The sequence below is a fragment of the Cervus elaphus genome, chromosome 14, assembly GCF_910594005.1.
Source record: "Cervus elaphus chromosome 14, mCerEla1.1, whole genome shotgun sequence".
NCBI classification, from domain to species: Eukaryota; Metazoa; Chordata; class Mammalia; order Artiodactyla; family Cervidae; genus Cervus; species Cervus elaphus.
This window is the reverse complement of record NC_057828.1, coordinates 15,040,452-15,058,734: the sequence shown is the minus strand read 5'-3', so window position 1 is coordinate 15,058,734 and position 18,283 is coordinate 15,040,452. Positions and strand designations below refer to the sequence as shown.

The 18,283-nt window shown below is 37.9% G+C and overlaps 1 protein-coding gene across 2 annotated transcripts in view; it reads right to left on the bottom strand.

Moving 5' to 3' along the window:
* Positions 1 to 18,283, bottom strand: part of UCHL5 (ubiquitin C-terminal hydrolase L5) — a 43,802-nt gene that overhangs the window by 17,237 nt on the left and 8,282 nt on the right. For both annotated transcript variants that reach the window (XM_043924604.1, XM_043924605.1), the window contains exons 2-3: positions 17,600 to 17,663; positions 15,566 to 15,671 (exon numbers count right to left, since the gene is read on the bottom strand). In XM_043924604.1, coding sequence (XP_043780539.1) covers positions 15,566 to 15,671; positions 17,600 to 17,663 — 170 coding nt within the window. The remainder of the gene's footprint in view (positions 1 to 15,565; positions 15,672 to 17,599; positions 17,664 to 18,283) is intronic.

Here is an 18,283-nt window from a genome sequence, read left to right as displayed (position 1 = left end):
TTAGTCTCACTCTTGGGGGAGCTCTTCCAAGACCCCAGGGGATGCCTCAAACATGCACAGTGCCAACCCCGAAAAATAAAACGTTCTTTCCTATGCTAATGGGCTGGTAGCTCCCACGGGGGGGCAGAGGGACGCGCCACACCCCATGTGGGGTGGAGGACAGCATGAGACCATCACTGCCCAGAACAGCACACAGTTTAAAACTTACGGTTTACTTCTGAAATTTTCCATTTAATATTTCCAGCTAGAGCCGACCGAAACCACAGAAAGTAAAACAGCAGATATGGGGGGAATACTGCACAGAAGCAGCAAAAAATTCTTCTTCAGACACTAAAAAGTGCACAGCCATTCAGTTGTTCAAATATTTACTGAAACACCCACTGCGGGCCAGACACTGTGACAAACACTGAACACACAGTGAACATAAGAGATGTGGTCCTTGTCCTCATGAAACATGTAAAAATCACCTTACATACATCCTTTTGGAAGAACTTTAACTTATTTCACAAAATAATTTCTGCAGTATAAATTATGTATACAGTCCCCAACTGCTTAAATCTTTACCTAGTCCTTAGTGTTCTACTAAAAGCATTCTGACTTATAACACACTTAAATAAAGCAGTAGTTTAACAACAGAAGGAAGGCTAGACCAGGAGGTCACTAAGAATGGTTGCCCCAGAACCTGAAGAATTTTGTCTGAATACCTTGAAGAGGCCATATATTCTCTAGTTCATCTCAGCTCTTTCACTCTCTACCTCTTACACAAAATCCAGTTCACACATTCATGCTGCCAATCTGATCCTGCAGCTACCTGACTTCACAACACACAGGCTAAAGAACAACTTCTTATCCTGGTGCACAGAAATGAACATGGCAGATGCCTAGAGAAACACATCTAAAACTGCTTGAAGTACTGCATTATAAATTATAGTCAATCTTCACTGAGTCACAGCTATAGGATAAATTAGTAATTTTTTAATATTTATTAACAGACTTTATTTTCTTGGGCTCCAAAATTACTGATGGTAACTGCAGCCATGAAATTAAATGACACTTGTTCCTTGGAAGAAAAGCTATGACGAACCTAGACAGTGAACTAAAAAGCAGAGACAGGACTTCCAGTTCAAGATGGTGGTACAGAAGAACGTGCACTCATCCCCTCCTGCGAGAGCACCAAAGTCACAACTAGCTGCTGAGCAGCCATCGACAGGACGACACTGGGATCTACCAAAGAGACACCCACATCCAGAGACAAAGAAGAAGCCGCAGAAAGACAGTAGAGGGGCACAGTCATGATAAAATCAAATCCCATTCCAGAAAAGTGGGTGACCCACAAAATAACATCAAAGAAGTTCTCCCACTGTTGTGAAGGTTCTGAACCCCATGTCAGGCTTCCCAGCCTAAGAATCCGACAAAGGGACTGGGAATCCCCAGAGAATCTGACCTAGAAGGCCAGCAGGATTCGATTACAAGATTTTCACAGGCCAGGGGAAACAGAGACTCCAGTCTTGGAGGGTAGAAACAAAACCCTGTGTGCACCAAGACTCAGGGGAAAGGAGCAGTGACTCCATGGGATACGGAACCAAAACTACCTGCTGGTGTTGAAGGGTCTCCTGTGGAGGTGGGGGTTGGCAGGGGCTCACCACAGGGATGGGGGTACGGGCAGCAGCAGTCTGGGAAGGTCCCCTTTGGCATAAACCCTCTTGGAGGTCGCCATTAACCAGACCATAGAGCCCGAAGACCAGAGGGCTGGGTCGCCTCAGGCCAAAAAAACTACCAGGGAGGGAATGCACTTGGATTAAAGCTTACTGAGCAAGGCCCTGCCCACCAGAGCAAGAGCCAGTTTTTCCCACCACCAGTCCCTCCCATAAAGAAGCTTACACAATCCCCTTAGCCTCCTCCATCAGAGGGCAGACAGAAGAGAGAAGAACCACAATCCTACGGTAACTAAAACAAAAGCCACATTACAGAAAGTTAATCTGCATGAAAAAGCAGAAAGTTATGTCCTAGTTGAAGGGACAAGATAAAACTCCAAAAAACAACTAAGAGGAGACAGGCAACGTTCCAGAAAAAGAATTCAGAATAATTATAGTGAAGATGATACAGGATCTCGGAAAAATAATGGAGGCAAAGATTGAGAAGATTCAAGAAATGTTTACCAAAGACCTAGAAGAACTAAAGAACAAATCAACAGAGATGAATAATACACTGGAAGGAATCAACAGCAGAATAACTGAGGCAGAACAGATAAATGACCGGAAGGACAGAATGGTGGAAATCACTGCCACAGAACAGAATACAGAAACAAATAACGAAAATAAATGAAGACAGACTAAGAGACCTCTGGGACAACATTAAACACACTGTTTGCATTATAGGGGTCCTAGAAGGAGGAGAGAGAGAGAAAGGACATGAGAAAATATGTGAAGAGATGATAGTTGAAAACTTACTTCCCTAACATGGGAAAGAAAATAGTCAACCAAGTCCAGGAAGCACAGAGAATCTCAGGCAGGATAAACCCAAGAAGGAATACACGGAGACATAAGTAATCAAAACGACAAAAATTAAAGACAGAGACAAAATATTAACAGCAACAAGGGAAAAATGACAAATAATCTACAAGGGGAACTCCCATCAGGCCATCAGCTGATTTCTCAGTAGAAACTCTACAAGCCAGAAGAATGTCATGATATGCTTAAAGTGACGAAAAGGAAGAACCTACAACCAAGAATACTCTACCCAGCAAGACTCTTCTTCAGATTTGATGGAGAAATCAAAAGCTTTCTAGACAAGCAAAAGTTAAGAGAATTCAGCACCACCAAACCAGCATTACATTACAACAAATGCTAAAGGAACTTCTCTAGATAGGAAAACAAGAGAAGGAAAAGACCTACCTGTAGAAAATAAGCCCCAAACAATTAAAACAGCAACAGGATCATACATATTGATAATTATCTTAAATGTAAATGGATTAAATGCACCAATCAAAAGACACAGACTGGCTGAGATGAAAACATGTGCATGTGTGTACTTCCACTTACCACATCACTCTGCTTGATCCCCCAAATTGTACATAACTATTTTATATTGTAGGTTAACCATGTTCCCATTATGGCTTGCAATTGCAATTATCTTTTATTTTTTGTCTACCTATTGATCATGAAAATTGATAAACATCTTTTATTACTGTGATTATGCAACTATTACTTAAAACCATTGTATCATGATTCGTCAAAAGAAAAATAACAGAACTCTCCATCACCAAAGCTACCATTTAATAGAAAAACCTGTAATCACACTTTTTAAAATCCAGATGCGTATCAGTTATCTTGGAATTTTTTGAAAAATACAGCTGCCTAGGTATTATTTTTTTTCACCAGAGCCCCAGATGTTTCTAATGAGCAGTCATGTTTCAAAACTACTGAACTACATGAGGATCTCTCACTTTTATCTAGTTTGTTTCACTTTTTCTATTTCAAATTCAGTGTCGCCATTCATTTAGTTTATGTTTTCCAATTTCTCGATCTCTTTTTTCTTTTTGTGTTCTTTCTCAAGACTTTATCAAGCACAGTAGAAAAGTTTTTGTATATATATACATAGGTAATAAGTATAATACATATATTTTAGAAAACTTACAAATTTTTGCCTAACTAAAATATTTGTGACATTTTGAGTCCACTTAATTGACAGTATGAATAGAATGCTAGATTTCTAATTTTAAATAAGTAGATATGCAGCAAGCAACAAAGGTTTACTATATAGCATAGGGAACTATAGCCAATATTTTGTAATAACCTATAATGGAAAATACTTTCAAAAATAATATACATGTATATGTATAACTGAATCACACACAAAAAAAGGAGTCTACTCTTTGAAATTTAGTAATGTTTATCTTTATGCCAATTTTTCTAAATGTCCTATGGAAATTTAATAACAATGTATGAGATATATGAGATACAAAATTTTAAATATATTTGCGTAGGGTATAAGATTAATATAAATTAAGCAAAAAAACTATTATATTTAAATTATTAATGACATCATTCAAGATGCTCCTATTCTTTTTTTTTTTTTTTAATTTTTTATTAGTTGGAGGCTAATTACTTCACAACATTTCAGTGGGTTTTGTCGTACATTGATATGAATCAGCCATAGATTTACACGTATTCCCCATCCCGATTCCCCCTCCCACCTCCCTCTCCACCCGATTCCTCTGGGTCTTCCCAGTGCACCAGGCCCGAGCACTTGTCCCATGCATCCCACCTGGGCTGGGGATCTGTTTCACCATAGATAGTATACATGCTGTTCTTTTGAAATATCCCACCCTCACATTCTCCCACAGAGTTCAATAGTCTGTTCTGTATTTCTGTGTCTCTTTTTCTGTTTTGCATATAGGGTTATCGTTACCATCTTTCTAAACTCCATATATATGCGTTAGTATGCTGTAATGTTCTTTATCTTTCTGGCTTACTTCACTCTGTATAAGGGGCTCCAGTTTCATCCATCTCATTAGGACTGGTTCAAATGAATTCTTTTTAACGGCTGAGTAATATTCCATGGTGTATATGTACCACAGCTTCCTTATCCATTCATCTGCTGATGGGCATCTAGGTTGCTTCCATGTCCTGGCTATTACAAACAGTGCTGCAATGAACATTGGGGTGCACGTGTCTCTTTCAGATCTGGTAAGATGCTCCTATTCTTATTTTTTCTGCACTGGATAAAATATTCTCAGAGAAATGTTAACATGTCTCACTATGATTATATACATTTTTCTCTTCCCTTATATTTTTTCTGATTTTTGCTCTATGTATCTTTTTTCTTCGTTGTCAACTGTCTAATGGTTCATGATTTCTATCTTCTTTGTAAATTGTACTTTTAGCATTAAAAATATTCATCTTTGTTTCACTTAAAAATAAATAAAAAATTTTTTTAAAACCAGAGACATCACTTTGCCAACAAAGGTTTATACAGTCAAAGCTATGGTTTTTCCATTAGTCATGTACAGGTGTGAGAACTGGATCATAAAGAAGACTGAGCACAGAAGAACTGATGCTTTCAAACTGTGGTGTTGGAGAAGACTCTTGAGAGTCCCCTGGACACCAAACAGATCAAACCAGTCCATCCTAGAGGAAATCAACCCTGAATATTCACTGAAGGACTGACGCTGAGGCTGAAGCTCCGATACTTTGGCCACCTGATGTGAAGAGCTGACTCACTGGAAAAGACCCTGATGCTGGGAAAGGTTGAGGGTAGGAGAAGGGGATGACAGAGGATGAGATGGTTGGATGGCACCACCAACTCAATGGACATGAGTTTCAGCAAACTCCAGAAGACAGTGAAAGACAGGTAGGCCTGGCTGCAGTCCATGGGGCTGCAAAGAGTCTGACATGACTTAGTGGCTGAACAACAAAAAAGTAGTCAAGAGAAAAAAAGACTGAGGATGAAACTAGGTTCCTAAAGGGGAGGCAATTATATAAGATAAATGTCCTGCTTATTCAGAATTTAGAAATATAAAACATGAAAAAGAGATGAATAGAAAACCAAAATAATAAATGATGAAATCATCTTGGACTGGAGTATCTAAGATTTCTCTATGAATGTGAAATTTTAAGAGAGCACGGAAAACATAATAGAACATAGAGAACAGAGAAGGGAATTCATTCTAGGCAGAGAAAAGGGTACAAAAAGAAACAAATTAAGATGAGATGTTTGATACAATAAGTATATTGGTCTGCCTGTATTAGTATGCTTTTAGTCAGTGTATGGGGTCATTGTCATCTACTAAATCAGTATTGATAAGCAATTAGGAGCTTACCCTAGGAGTAAGATATTTTAAATAGGAAATAGCAGTAAAAACAGTGATTCAGAAAGGTTCGGTTTAATACAATTTACAGAAAGGATTGAAAATGGCTAAAAACAAACAAGATCCACTAGGTTGCTACTCTAATGCTGCCGCTGCTAAGTCGCTTCAGTCATGTCCGACTCTGTGCGACCCCATGGACTGTAGCCCACCAGGCTCCTCTGTCCCTGGGATTCTCCAGGCAAGAATACTGGAGCAGTTGCCATTTCCTCCTCCAATGCATGCATGCATGCTAAGTCGCTTCAGTCGTGTCCGACTCTGTGAGATCCTACGGACAGCAGCCCAGCAGGCTCCTCTGTCCACAGGATTCTCCAGGCAAGAACACTGGAGTGGGCTGCCATTTCCTTCTCCAACCCTAATGCTCGTGGCTGTTTAGTCACCAAGCCATATCTGACTCTTCTGTGACCCCATGGACTGTAGCCTGCCAACCTCCTCTGTCCATGGGATTTCCCAGACAAAAATACTGGAGTGGGTTGCCATTTTCTTCTCCAGGCAATCTTCCTGACCCAGAGATCAAACCCATGTCTCCAGCACTGGCAGGCAGATTTTATACTACTGAGACACCAAGGAAGCCCCACCTTAATGCTAGTATGAAATAATAAAGGGCGATAGGTTAATGGAGCAAACAAAACCAGGATCACCCAAATGTGCAAGTCAGAACTCAACGTGTCAGGTATACAACTAAGCACAAGATTAAAACAAAATAAGGGGATACTAATAACAACCATACAAAACAATTTTGTAAACTTAAACTAAAATGGAGAAATTAAAAAAAAAATCTTACCAGAACTAAGTCAAGAAAAAATAAGTAGCCCAAATAAGTCTTTTAACTAGCACATGGATACAGTAGTTAAAAATACATTCACAAAGAAAATACCAGGCACAGATGGTTTCATAGGCCAATTCTACCAAAATCTGAAGAAACAGACCATTTAAATTTTATACAAATTCTTCAGGACAATTATAAAAAAGAAGAAATTTCAACCCAATTCATGAAACAAGCATAGCCCTAATATTAAAACTAGCCAAAGTCATTACAAGAAAGGAAAATTAAGGCCCATTTCATTCAAAAATATACATGTTAAAAAAAAATCTAAACAAATATTGAATTAAATTCAATATTGAATTAAATTCAACAGTGCATAAAAAAAGAATATATCATGACCAACTGGGCTTATCTTAGATATGAAAGAATGATTTAATATTAGAAAAATTCATAAATGTAACTAATCATATTAACATATTAAGAGGGAAAATAAAAATGATCATCTTAATAGATGCAGTAAAACATTTGAAAAAACTTAGTCTTTCCATAATAAGGACACTTACTGAATTATTAAAAGAATGTCCTTACCTGAAAAAGACTATTAAGGAAAAAAAATCTGAAATGGGAAATGGTAAAAGCATTCCCTCTAAAATCACAATGATTTTATTGGAGGTTTAAACCAATAAGATAGGAAAAATAAATTAGCGACACAGGGATTCAAAATAAGGAAATAAAACTGGTATTATTTGATATAGTAATTTAGATAGAAACACTTCTCTCAAACCAACAAATAACAGAGATAACAGAGTTTAGGAAGATGGCTAAATATAATATTAAGACAAAAAAATTATCTTTTATACTAGCAGCAAACATCTAGAAAACACAATTGAAGAAAAGATGATTTATAACAGAGATATCAAGGAATTAAAAAAACTCTAACAAAAAATGTAAAAGATCTTTATCAAGAAAATTATGCAACATATTAAAGATAATAAAAGCAAATCTAAAAGTAAATAAATAAAAGCCAGTCTAAATAGAGAAACATATTATGTTTGAGACTTAATATCATGAAGATATAAATTCTCCCCAAGTTCACATATATATATTCAATGTTATTCGAGTCAAAATTCCAACAGAAGTTTTTGTACAGTTTGATAAGATGACTAAAATTTACATGAAGAACCCAGGGTCAAGAACAGGAAGGATATTTCTAAAAAAGAGCAGGTAGGGGAGACATGATCTATTAGATATAAGAACTTATAAAGAAGTGAAAAGAATTAAGTCAGGGTGCTATTGGCACAGAGACAGACAAAGTGATCAGTACAATTCAGGAAACACATACACACGTATGGAACACATATACAACAGGGGTGGCATGTCAGATAAATAAGGAAATATGGATGTTCAAAAAAGGGTGATCCATGTGGGAAAAAGGTAAAATTGAAACCCTACCTCACATGATATACCAAAATCCAATTCCTGATGAATTATGGACATAGATATCAAAAATTAAAACTTAAATGTATAGGTAAATATCTTTCATAACTTCAGATAGATAGCAATTTATTAAACAAGATACAAAAAGCACTGGCTTTAAAATACAAATTTCCATCATCAAAAAACACCCATAACAAGTAAAACAATAAAGTACCAACTTGGAGAAGCAGTATCATGAATATATAAACAATGCCTATAAATCAAAAAGAAAAGTACATTAACCCTACAGAAAAGTTAACTTAAGACTTTCACAGAAAAAACACATATGCCACTAGGCATCAAGACCCTTTCAACACGATTAGTGACCAGGGAGATGTAAACCCAGACCACGAAGAAGTACCATTTTAGAATGAGCTGGCTGGCAAAAATCAAAGAGGCCTAACAATACCACATATTGGAGTACATGGCTACACAGTAACCTAGATATTGCTAGTACAGGTATAAACTCGAGCCTCTACTTCAGAAAGCACTTTGGTATTTCCTCCTAAAATTTTACATTTACCTATCAGATGTAGTATGGTACTTCTGGTTACACACCAGGAGAAATTCACACATATACAATAGATGTACAAAAATAAGAGCTGCACAGTTCAGAGTGATGCAAATGAAAACTAAAACACTAACTTATGAAGAGGAAACAATTATTTAAGCTCCCCAGGTGGCTCATTGGTAGAGTCTCCCTGCCAATGCAGGAGCCATGGGTTCCATCCCTGGATCAGAAAGATCCCCTGGAGGAGGAAATGGAAACCCACTCCAGTATTCTTCCCTGGGAAATCCCATGGACAGAGGAGCCTGGTGGGCTACAGTCCACGGGGTCACAAGAGTCGGACAGCACTCAGTGACTAAACAACAGCAAACAATTGCTTACTCTGCATGCATGTTTATGCAATCACTATTGTACACCATGCAAAATAAGCTGGATAAATCTTAATAAATACACAGAACATGATACTTTTTATAAAGTTAAAATTTTATACATACACAGCCGTTTCAGGATTAGAAAAAATACAGAAAGTAGAAAGCAAGGAAATGAGATACAGAATTCAGCATGCAGGTTACTCAGATGAGGAAGGGAGGATGAAAGCTATGTGGGGGGACACAGGGAATGACAGATGACAGGTTTACTTGGGTAGGTTTACTAGGGTGAGTTCTAAGGTGCTTACTGAGTGAGTAAGTGAAGTCGCTCAGTCGTGTCCGACTCTTTGCGATCCCGTGGACTGTAGCCCACCAGGCTCTTCCATCCATGGGATTCTCCAGGCAAGAATACTGGAGTGGGTTGCCATTTTCTTCTCCAGGGATCTTCCCAACCCAGGGATCCTGGGTCTCCCACATTGCAGGCAGATGCTTTAACCTCTGAGCCACCAGGAAAGCCAATCAAATGAATAACTAAAGTAAAGGAGGGCAGGAATGTATGTCATCCATCAGGGATAATCAATATGTTCATTTTGTGTACTGGAAGGTCAATTTTTTAAAAAGGAAAAAAGAAAAGCACAAGCATCATCATTGACTGATAAGCTCTCTTCCTTAGTCATTCCCAATCGTTACACATTAAAGGTGCTAGTTGCTTTATCTCGAGTGTTACTCAAATCTGTTCACATCTATCCCTACTAGGAGTGTTACCCACTCTGGCATGGACTTCTACAGAAGTCTATTAACTGCTATGTCATCTCATACCCTATACCACTCCTTCTTCCTCAAACACATTCCCCACACTGGAGCCAAAGTGATCTCTTCTAAATGAAAATCTAATCACATCACCCTTCTTAAAACACCTCAGTAACCTTCTACTGCTCTTAGGATACAGACAAAGGGCTCAAGCATGATCCGCCTCTGTCGGCACCTTGGCAGGAAGCGGAGAGTCAGTCTCTAATATCCACCTTCTCGCTCTTCCAGAACCAAGGACTCACATATATCTGGGTCCACATTCACCTGGAATGAAGACAGCTCCCCACTCTCCTCTGCCACTAAGTACAGTCCTGTGACTTAGTTCTAGCCAAAGAGAAGAAAGCAGGCGACACAGGAAAATTCTAGAAAACGTCTGTCAAAAAGGAGTGTGCTGTCCTCTCCTACTGTCGAGAATGTGGAGTTGAGACGAAACAGCTGAGACTCCAACTATCATCTCAGACCAAGAAGTGACTCTGGAATAGAAAGCACAGGAACAAAGCAAAAAAGCCTGCCACCCTGCTGGCTTTGACAGTGGATGGGAAAACCTGTCTTTCTCATAAACCGCTGTTTCTCTACAGTTGATCACACTAAACCGACTCACGCGCTGCGTGTATCTCTCGCCACCCTGCCGTGTTCTCGCCAGTCCAGCTGCGCTGGCCTTCTTCCAGTGCACGCTCCCAGCCCTGCTCCCTTCTACCACACAGCTGTAGTAATCGGGGATGATCCTCAGCTTCCTTCCCCCACTTAATACCTACTTAACCTTTAGATTTCAGCTGAATTGTCACTCACTCAGAGAAGCTTCCTCAGATCTCCCTGAAAGGTCAGTCCCATTTTCACATGTGTAGTGAAGAATTTAGACTCGCCTAAGAGAGGCCTGGCCCTGGCCGTTGGCCCCCGGGCGGTGACCTCTAAGCTCCTGAAGAGCATGCCTGGTAAAGTGTCCGTGTTCACCTGGGGGTTGGGAACCACGCAGACAGTCTCACAACGTGACTGGGGTGGGTTCTGGATCCACAGCTCAGGCTTCGTGGGGCTGGAGACCGAGGACCAATAAAAACTGGATACCAGGCATCAGTTGAGACGGCCTGAATGCTGTGCACTTTGTCACAATCACTGCCGGTGAAGTTGGCGCTGTCTGTGACTCCCCTGGGAAAAGACAGCCGGAAGCAGTGTGCAGAGAACGCTCCTGGACTCTGACCCATGTGTCTCTTCACATGGCTGAGTTTAATGTGTCCTTTCACTGTAATAAAGCCATCGTGTGACTATAACAGTTTATTACATAGCTTACGGTGAGGTCTGTGTCTCTTTCTAACAAATTACAGAACCTGAGGATGGTCTTGGGGACTCCCCAAACTGGCAAGCGTCAGAAGGGAAGGTGGACTGAAGACCCAAAACTCTGCAGTCAGTGTCCAAAGTGAGCGTAGTCTTAATAGATTATTTTCAAACTTCACAAGATGGTTCACTCCATGTAGCATTTATTTCCACTATAGTTTTTCATTTCACTGCCTAACCTATCTCCTCCACTAAACTCTGAACACCTTCGAGGGCAGGGATGCTGACTGCAGCTTGCCTCCCAAGCACCTGTCACAGTATCTGGCACATTGCAGACATGCAACCGATCTTCCCTGAAAGACTGAACAGGCAGAGACACACACACACCCAACACCACCACAGCATGACCTCAACAGTACATCAGACAGAACTCAGCTTCTCATCAGCGAAACAGTAACACGACAACAATGTTTTGCAGAGAAGCATTATCAAAAAGGTCATTCCTGGATCCTTAAACACAAATTATAATTACCAGAAGACAATTTCTTTTCTCAATATTTTGTTAATCAATGACCCACACACTTGCATACTTTCAATTACAGCATATGATTAGCCTAAGACAGGCAGTAACAGTCTCTAAATTGATGCGATTCCATACAGAAATAACAAAACTATATATTTAGTTAATCTATGTGACCTTATCACAAATAGATACAATTTTAATTTTTTTAATGTCTGAAAATATTCCTCAGAGTCCAGATTAGAAATCATTACTATAAGCTCGTAAAGCCTAGAACCATAGGATTATATGTTAGGTAATATATACTATTAAAGTTCCCACACAGGCTCATAGGATACATATATCAAAGGAACTGATATTAATGTTGAATTACTGACCAGGAACTGCTGGCACAGTACAGAATAAAAAATATGACATAACTAGGAAATCACTAATCTGGAATATTAGTAAACATGGCAGTAATAGTGTAATATAAATAAAACATTAAATTATAGTAAGGTAGAAATGCAATACAGAACTAGAAAAATATCACAGGACTCAAAGTATAAATTCATACTTTAGTAACATTTTTTTTCTTTATAGAGGATTTTCTTATACCTTAAAAAAAACACCCAGGCCTCTATAAGTCAGACATCATTAGTGTTTTAGTGTTAGTGAATTCCAGTGCTCTTTAGTTACAATATTCTTTCTACATTTATTGGATACTGACCATGTGCCAGGAACTATACATGAAAACAAAACACCTGACTCCTGGGTTTACAATTTAGTATGGAAGAAATATAATTAAATAATAGACATACACAAAGAAAAACATCTTGAAAAATATAAATTGTTTTAAGTGGTTATCTCTGCAGTAGGGATTATAAGGGTCTTTATTTTCTACATCATACAATCATTATGCTTACATTTTTGTATAATGGGTATACAGTCTTATATACCTTTAAAAAATAACAAAAATGTTCTTAAAAATTAGAAAAATCACTTGAAGGATGAAATTATCTGTCCCTTATGTCTTCTGAACTATCTAGAATATCACACACTATGATTATAATTATATTATTATAATTATTGTAGTACAATGGTACTTACACAAATACAAAATATTACAACTCATAAATGGACTATCTGCATCACATTAGAAGAATCTCAAAATGTTTATCCTTAAGAAGTGAGTTAAAAAATTACAGGACACTTATATTAAGAAGGACGACAGATGATGAGATGGTTGGATGGCATCACCAACTCGAAGGACATGAGTTTGGGTAAACTCCGGGAGTTGGTGATGGACAGGGAGGCCTAGCGTGCTGCGGTTCACGGGATCACAGAGTCAGACACCACTGAGCGAATGAACTGACCGAACTGACTATACTAATAATGCTTTTAAAAGAAGTGGTGGTGTGACATGGGATGGACTTCAAGGTAGCAGTGCCTGGGTTTGCACCCAGCTCTGCCACTGACTTGGGCAAGTTCCTTAATCTCTCTGGGACTCAGTTTCCACATCTGTGAAATAACGAGGAAGCTGTAAAACCACATAGGGTTGTGAGGATCAGTTACTACAAGTAAATTAATAAAAAATAAGATATATATAAGTACCTAATAAACCTTCAATATGTTATCTAATATTGTTATGTGCACTGAAAGGGAACAAAATCAAATTTTAAGTGAAAAAAGAAGCAAAATATTCTGCACAACAGTCCAACTTCAGTTAAAAAACTGATAATAAGAATGTGTCAACAGATGCATAGAGAATGTGGGAGGTAGTACAGAATGTGAAACCACAAACCTGGGCTTTAGACCTGGGTTTAAATTCTGGATCCACCATGTACTAGCTGTGGGACCTCAGCCAAGTAAGTTTTTCTAGGCCTCAATTTCTTCATCTGTGAAATGAGGATAACAACCTCACAGGGCTGCTGCAAGGATTAAATAAATAATATAGTCTAAAGCACAACATCTGGCACACAACAGGAATGGTAAACATTGGCTTCCATTGGTACCGTTACCATGACAGTAATAACAAATCAAAGAGACATGCCCGTCTTACCCACCATTATACCCCTAGTATCTAAAGTAAAGTCCGGCACAAAGGAAGTGCTCAACAGCTATTTGATGATTAAATGAATGAGTCAAACTGTTGGGTGGGGTTAGTAGACACAGGTGTATATTCATCATGACATTTCTGTAACTTAAGTACTTTAACTACACAATGATAAAATAATGTTTTTCTAATCCTTGAAGTAAAGCAAGAAAATTCTAATTTCTCTAAAAACACTCAGTTCTTAAAAGCTGGGAGGAAAACAAGAAGTAATAAAAGAAGAGCAAAAAGAAAAACAAGCTACTAACTGGAATAGGAAACGTTTGGTTAAAAGGGCAGTAATGAGATTTAGCAGTTTTATTGTTTCCACCTTTCTAAAGGTTTAACAGTTTAATCTTTTGAGTCTTAGAAAGAAATGCTATTTTCAAACAAATGCAATCATCTTTAGCTCAGATTTTATATATTAATCAAGCTTCTTTCTCTTTTTTTTCAGCATTCTCTTTTCCAGCTGTTCCAAACAATGGACTCTAAAATATGTAGGCATCTAATAATGTTGCTTAAATGTTTATTGTATACATTACAACAGCAGTTCTCAAAATGGGATACATGGACCGCTGGTTTTCCCCTGCTTTCATATTGCCACTGCAGCATAATCGCAATCGTGGGTAACACTGCTGGTATTTTATTAAGATACCTAGGCAGTGGCACTGAATTCTTTCACTGACACATAGGCATAATTCTAAAAACTAACAAAACAAAAACCAGTTTTTACTGAAGAACGTCTTTGATAAAGCAGTAAAAATTATTTTTATTGCATTTTGACCTCAGAGTACAATTCTTTAATATTTGCTGAGTGAAACAGGAAGTACAAATAAAGCACTTCTACTGTAAACCAAAATATGCCAGCCAATTCCAGGAAAGGCACTCTTGTTACTGTTTGAACTGTCAGCTAAGTTTTCTCCAGGAACATCATTTTTACTTGAAAGGACATATGGCAGATAAATAGTTGTTCAAGCTATATCTGGCAGATATTCTCTTGAAATGTGTGAATTGAGTCTGTCACTTTAAGGAAAACACCTGATAACATTTCGTATTCTTGATAAAATTTGAGCTTTCAAGTGAAAACTAGAATTTTCTAAGACTTAGATTCACCACTGTGAGTTTAAAAGTTTCATGATACTTAACAATTTTTCTGATGATACAGATGATAATATTAATAAATGTGACTTGTTATAATGTGTATACTCATATATACTAACATTTACAAAATCAAAATCAGTCGGTAAATTTTCAAAATGACCAACGCACAATGTTATCACATGCTACAGGAGTAAGGATTTTAATAAAACGAAGTACAAAGGTTACTAATATGAGTTCAGATTTCACATTGCAACCAATCTTTAGAAGAGGGACATTTTTGGAGTTTTGATATAATATCAAAGAATATCCATAATTTCCTGGAAAAGAAATGAACATACTCCTCCCGCCTCAACTATGTACATGTGTGAGACTAAATTTTCTTCATATATTTCAACTGAAAACAAGACAAAACAAAAATATTGCAACAGACTGAATAAAGCTGACAGGAGAAGCCAGCTGTGTGCTATTAACCCAGACATTAAAGAGGTTTACAGAAATGTAAAGCAATGCAGTCTTTTTTGCTTTGGTAAATATACATATGTTTTATTTTAAAAATGTTATCATTTACAGAATTTACTCTTTTAAATCAATTAATATTTTAAATGTCTCAGTTTAATATCTAAATGATAAATATTAATAAATAAAATTCAAATAAAGAAGATCTTTTGGGATCTCAATAATTTTAAGAATGTAAAGGAATCCTAAGACCAAGAAACTTGAGAGCTGCTACACTAGAGACACACAGGTGGAAAAGAATCTTGTTTATAAAAAGCGTTGCTCTTGAGACTTCAAAGTGTCCAAGGAACATACCTGCTTGGCAAAAAAGATTGTGTCCAGTCTGGAGTCCTGAACCACAGAGCCTGCTGGTTCTTCTCCTGGCTGCCACTTGAAAAGAAAAATCAACCCATGAACTGGCCTACAAAATAAAATATAAATTAGTGACACCAAACCCTGCTTCCTATATGTGCTATGCTTAGTCACTCAGTCATGTCCAACTCTTTGTGAGCCCATGGACTGTAGCTTGCCAGGCTCCTCTGTCCATGGGATTCTCCAGGCAAGAATACTGGAGTGGGTTGCCATGCCCTTCTCCAGGGGATCTTCCCAACCCAGGGATCAAACCCAGGTCTCCCGCATTGTGGGAAGATTCTTTACTTCCTATAAAACATTGTCAATATATTAAGTTTTAGTCATTTACTTAAGAAATACAGTGAAAATGAAGTAAATGTGGGAAAATTTTTTACAATTTCTATTGCTACTCATAGTTACTAGAATGTTGCCCAAGATAAGGCTAACAAAACTTAAAATTACATCAATTAAAATGGAATTATAATGAAAGGTATATTCTTTTTTTTTTTTTTTATTATTTTTTTTTTCCAGTGGGTTTTGTCATACATTGATATGAATCAGCCATGGATTTACATGTATTCCCAATCCCGATCCCCCCTCCCACCTCCCTCTCCACCCGATTCCTCTGGGTCTTGTGAATTATTCAGTTCTACCTCTTATCACCCTCACTTAAAAACAGAATGAACGCTGCAAAACTAGAAGTTGTTAGCCCTAGAGTGAATTCCAATATACAGGAACAAAATTCACGTAGGATGCTTACAGATAAATCAGCTGATGGCATATATACTGCAAACTATGTAATTATTGGATGGATGCTGCATCTCACACATAATAAAGTTACCCACTTCCCTACAATGGTTGTTACCACTGAACAATTAAATCACCACGTGAGGAGTCTCTCCAGTTTTTCACCACTACCTTCCACACAACAAATTCTTTCCTATTCCGCAAAGACAGCTTAAATGATACACTTTTAATTAACCTTCCCTGATCATCCTCTTACTCCATCTAAAATGACTGTTCCTTTTGTGGGGAAGGAAAAAATGGGGGGGGGGGGTAAACTATTTCCTTACTAAAGATATTAAAAGCATATCCCTAGAGTCCCCATTCCAGGACTCTAAGAATGCTCCCCACATTGAAAACTCTTCTAGCCTTCCATCTGTAATACAGGGTTGGTGCTTGTGGACACAGAGGTTTCAGGGCTAGGGAGAGACTCAGACAAGTGACTCCAGTCAGAAGGACGGGGTAAGAGGAAGGTACTTCCAGGCATCAACATTTGGAATCTGAACTGACACCTCCCCACGAGGCAATGTAATAATGTAGGGGAAGAAAGTTCTGAATTATTATCAATATATTGCGTTAGCCAAATACATTATCTGTTAAATAGAGTTTTGTAGACTGACCTATTATTCATGTGTTTGTGTTAAAATGTGTTCCACATTCTAACACTATTGATCTATAAAGTGAATGTTGTTAAAAAAAAGTTGACCAATCAGTACTTTGTTGATATGAAATTATACAGACCTAGTTTTGAATCCCTTGTGAATTACTTATCTATGATCATCAGGTTCTTGGTTATAAAATAGGAATAATATCGACTTTTTTCTGTTTTTGAAAGTCACCCAGTCTTTGCGACCCCATGGACTCTACAGTCCATGGAATTCTCTAGGCCAGAATACTGGACTGGGTAGCCTTTCCCTTCTCCAGGGGACCTTCCCAACCCAGGGATCGAACCCAGGTCTCCTGCATTGCAGGAGGATTCTTTACCAGTTGAGTCACAAGGGAAGCCCAAGAATACTGGAGTGGGTAGCCTATCCCTTCTCCAGGGGATCTTCCTGATTCAGGAATTGAACCGGGGTCTCCTGTATTGCAGGAGGATTCTTTACCAACTGAGCTATGAGGGAAGCCCCTTACACAGTTGAAAAAAATAAAGGAGATAATGTGCTTAAGTTTGCTTAAGTATAGACATATTTTTAACATAATTTAAAATACACTTACTTTAATTTTTCAAAATTCTCAGGCTCTAAACTCCATATTTCTTCTACTTGGGCGCCTCGGCAACCTGAAATGAGAAATTATTTCTTCAGGAGACAGAACTACGCATTTTCCCCTTCACCGTTAAATAAAATACCAATGGAAAGAAATGCACATTTAGGGGCAATACAACATGACAAATTAAAATGGTAAAACTGATCAAGTTCACAGTCAAATCCTAGCCCTTTCTTTACTATTTTCTAATTATTTACAAAGGGAGTATATTACTTTGACAACTTTAAAAACTTTCCCCATTTATTTTCACTGAAGCACCACCCATGACTGTCCCTTCTCAGTCTCTCTCTATCTCTGGCTCCTCTTCATCCACCCTCTTCACTCAGCTGCTAAGTTTCCACAATTCTGCCCGTGGCCCTCTTTCTTCCTTACTGTCCACTTGATCCATAAGGTGGGAATACATAACTACCACTTAACAGTGACTTTCAGATCACATATTCAGATCTGATCCCTTTCCAAAATTCCAATACTATATATTTTAAAATACAAATTACTATACAAATTAAAATTTTATACTATACAAATTAAAATTTTAATTTAATGTCAACTACATCAGAGTCCCCCAATGGTTCTCAACCAAGATAATCCCCCTCTCCCTCGCAGAACATTTCAAAATGTCTGAAGACATTTTTA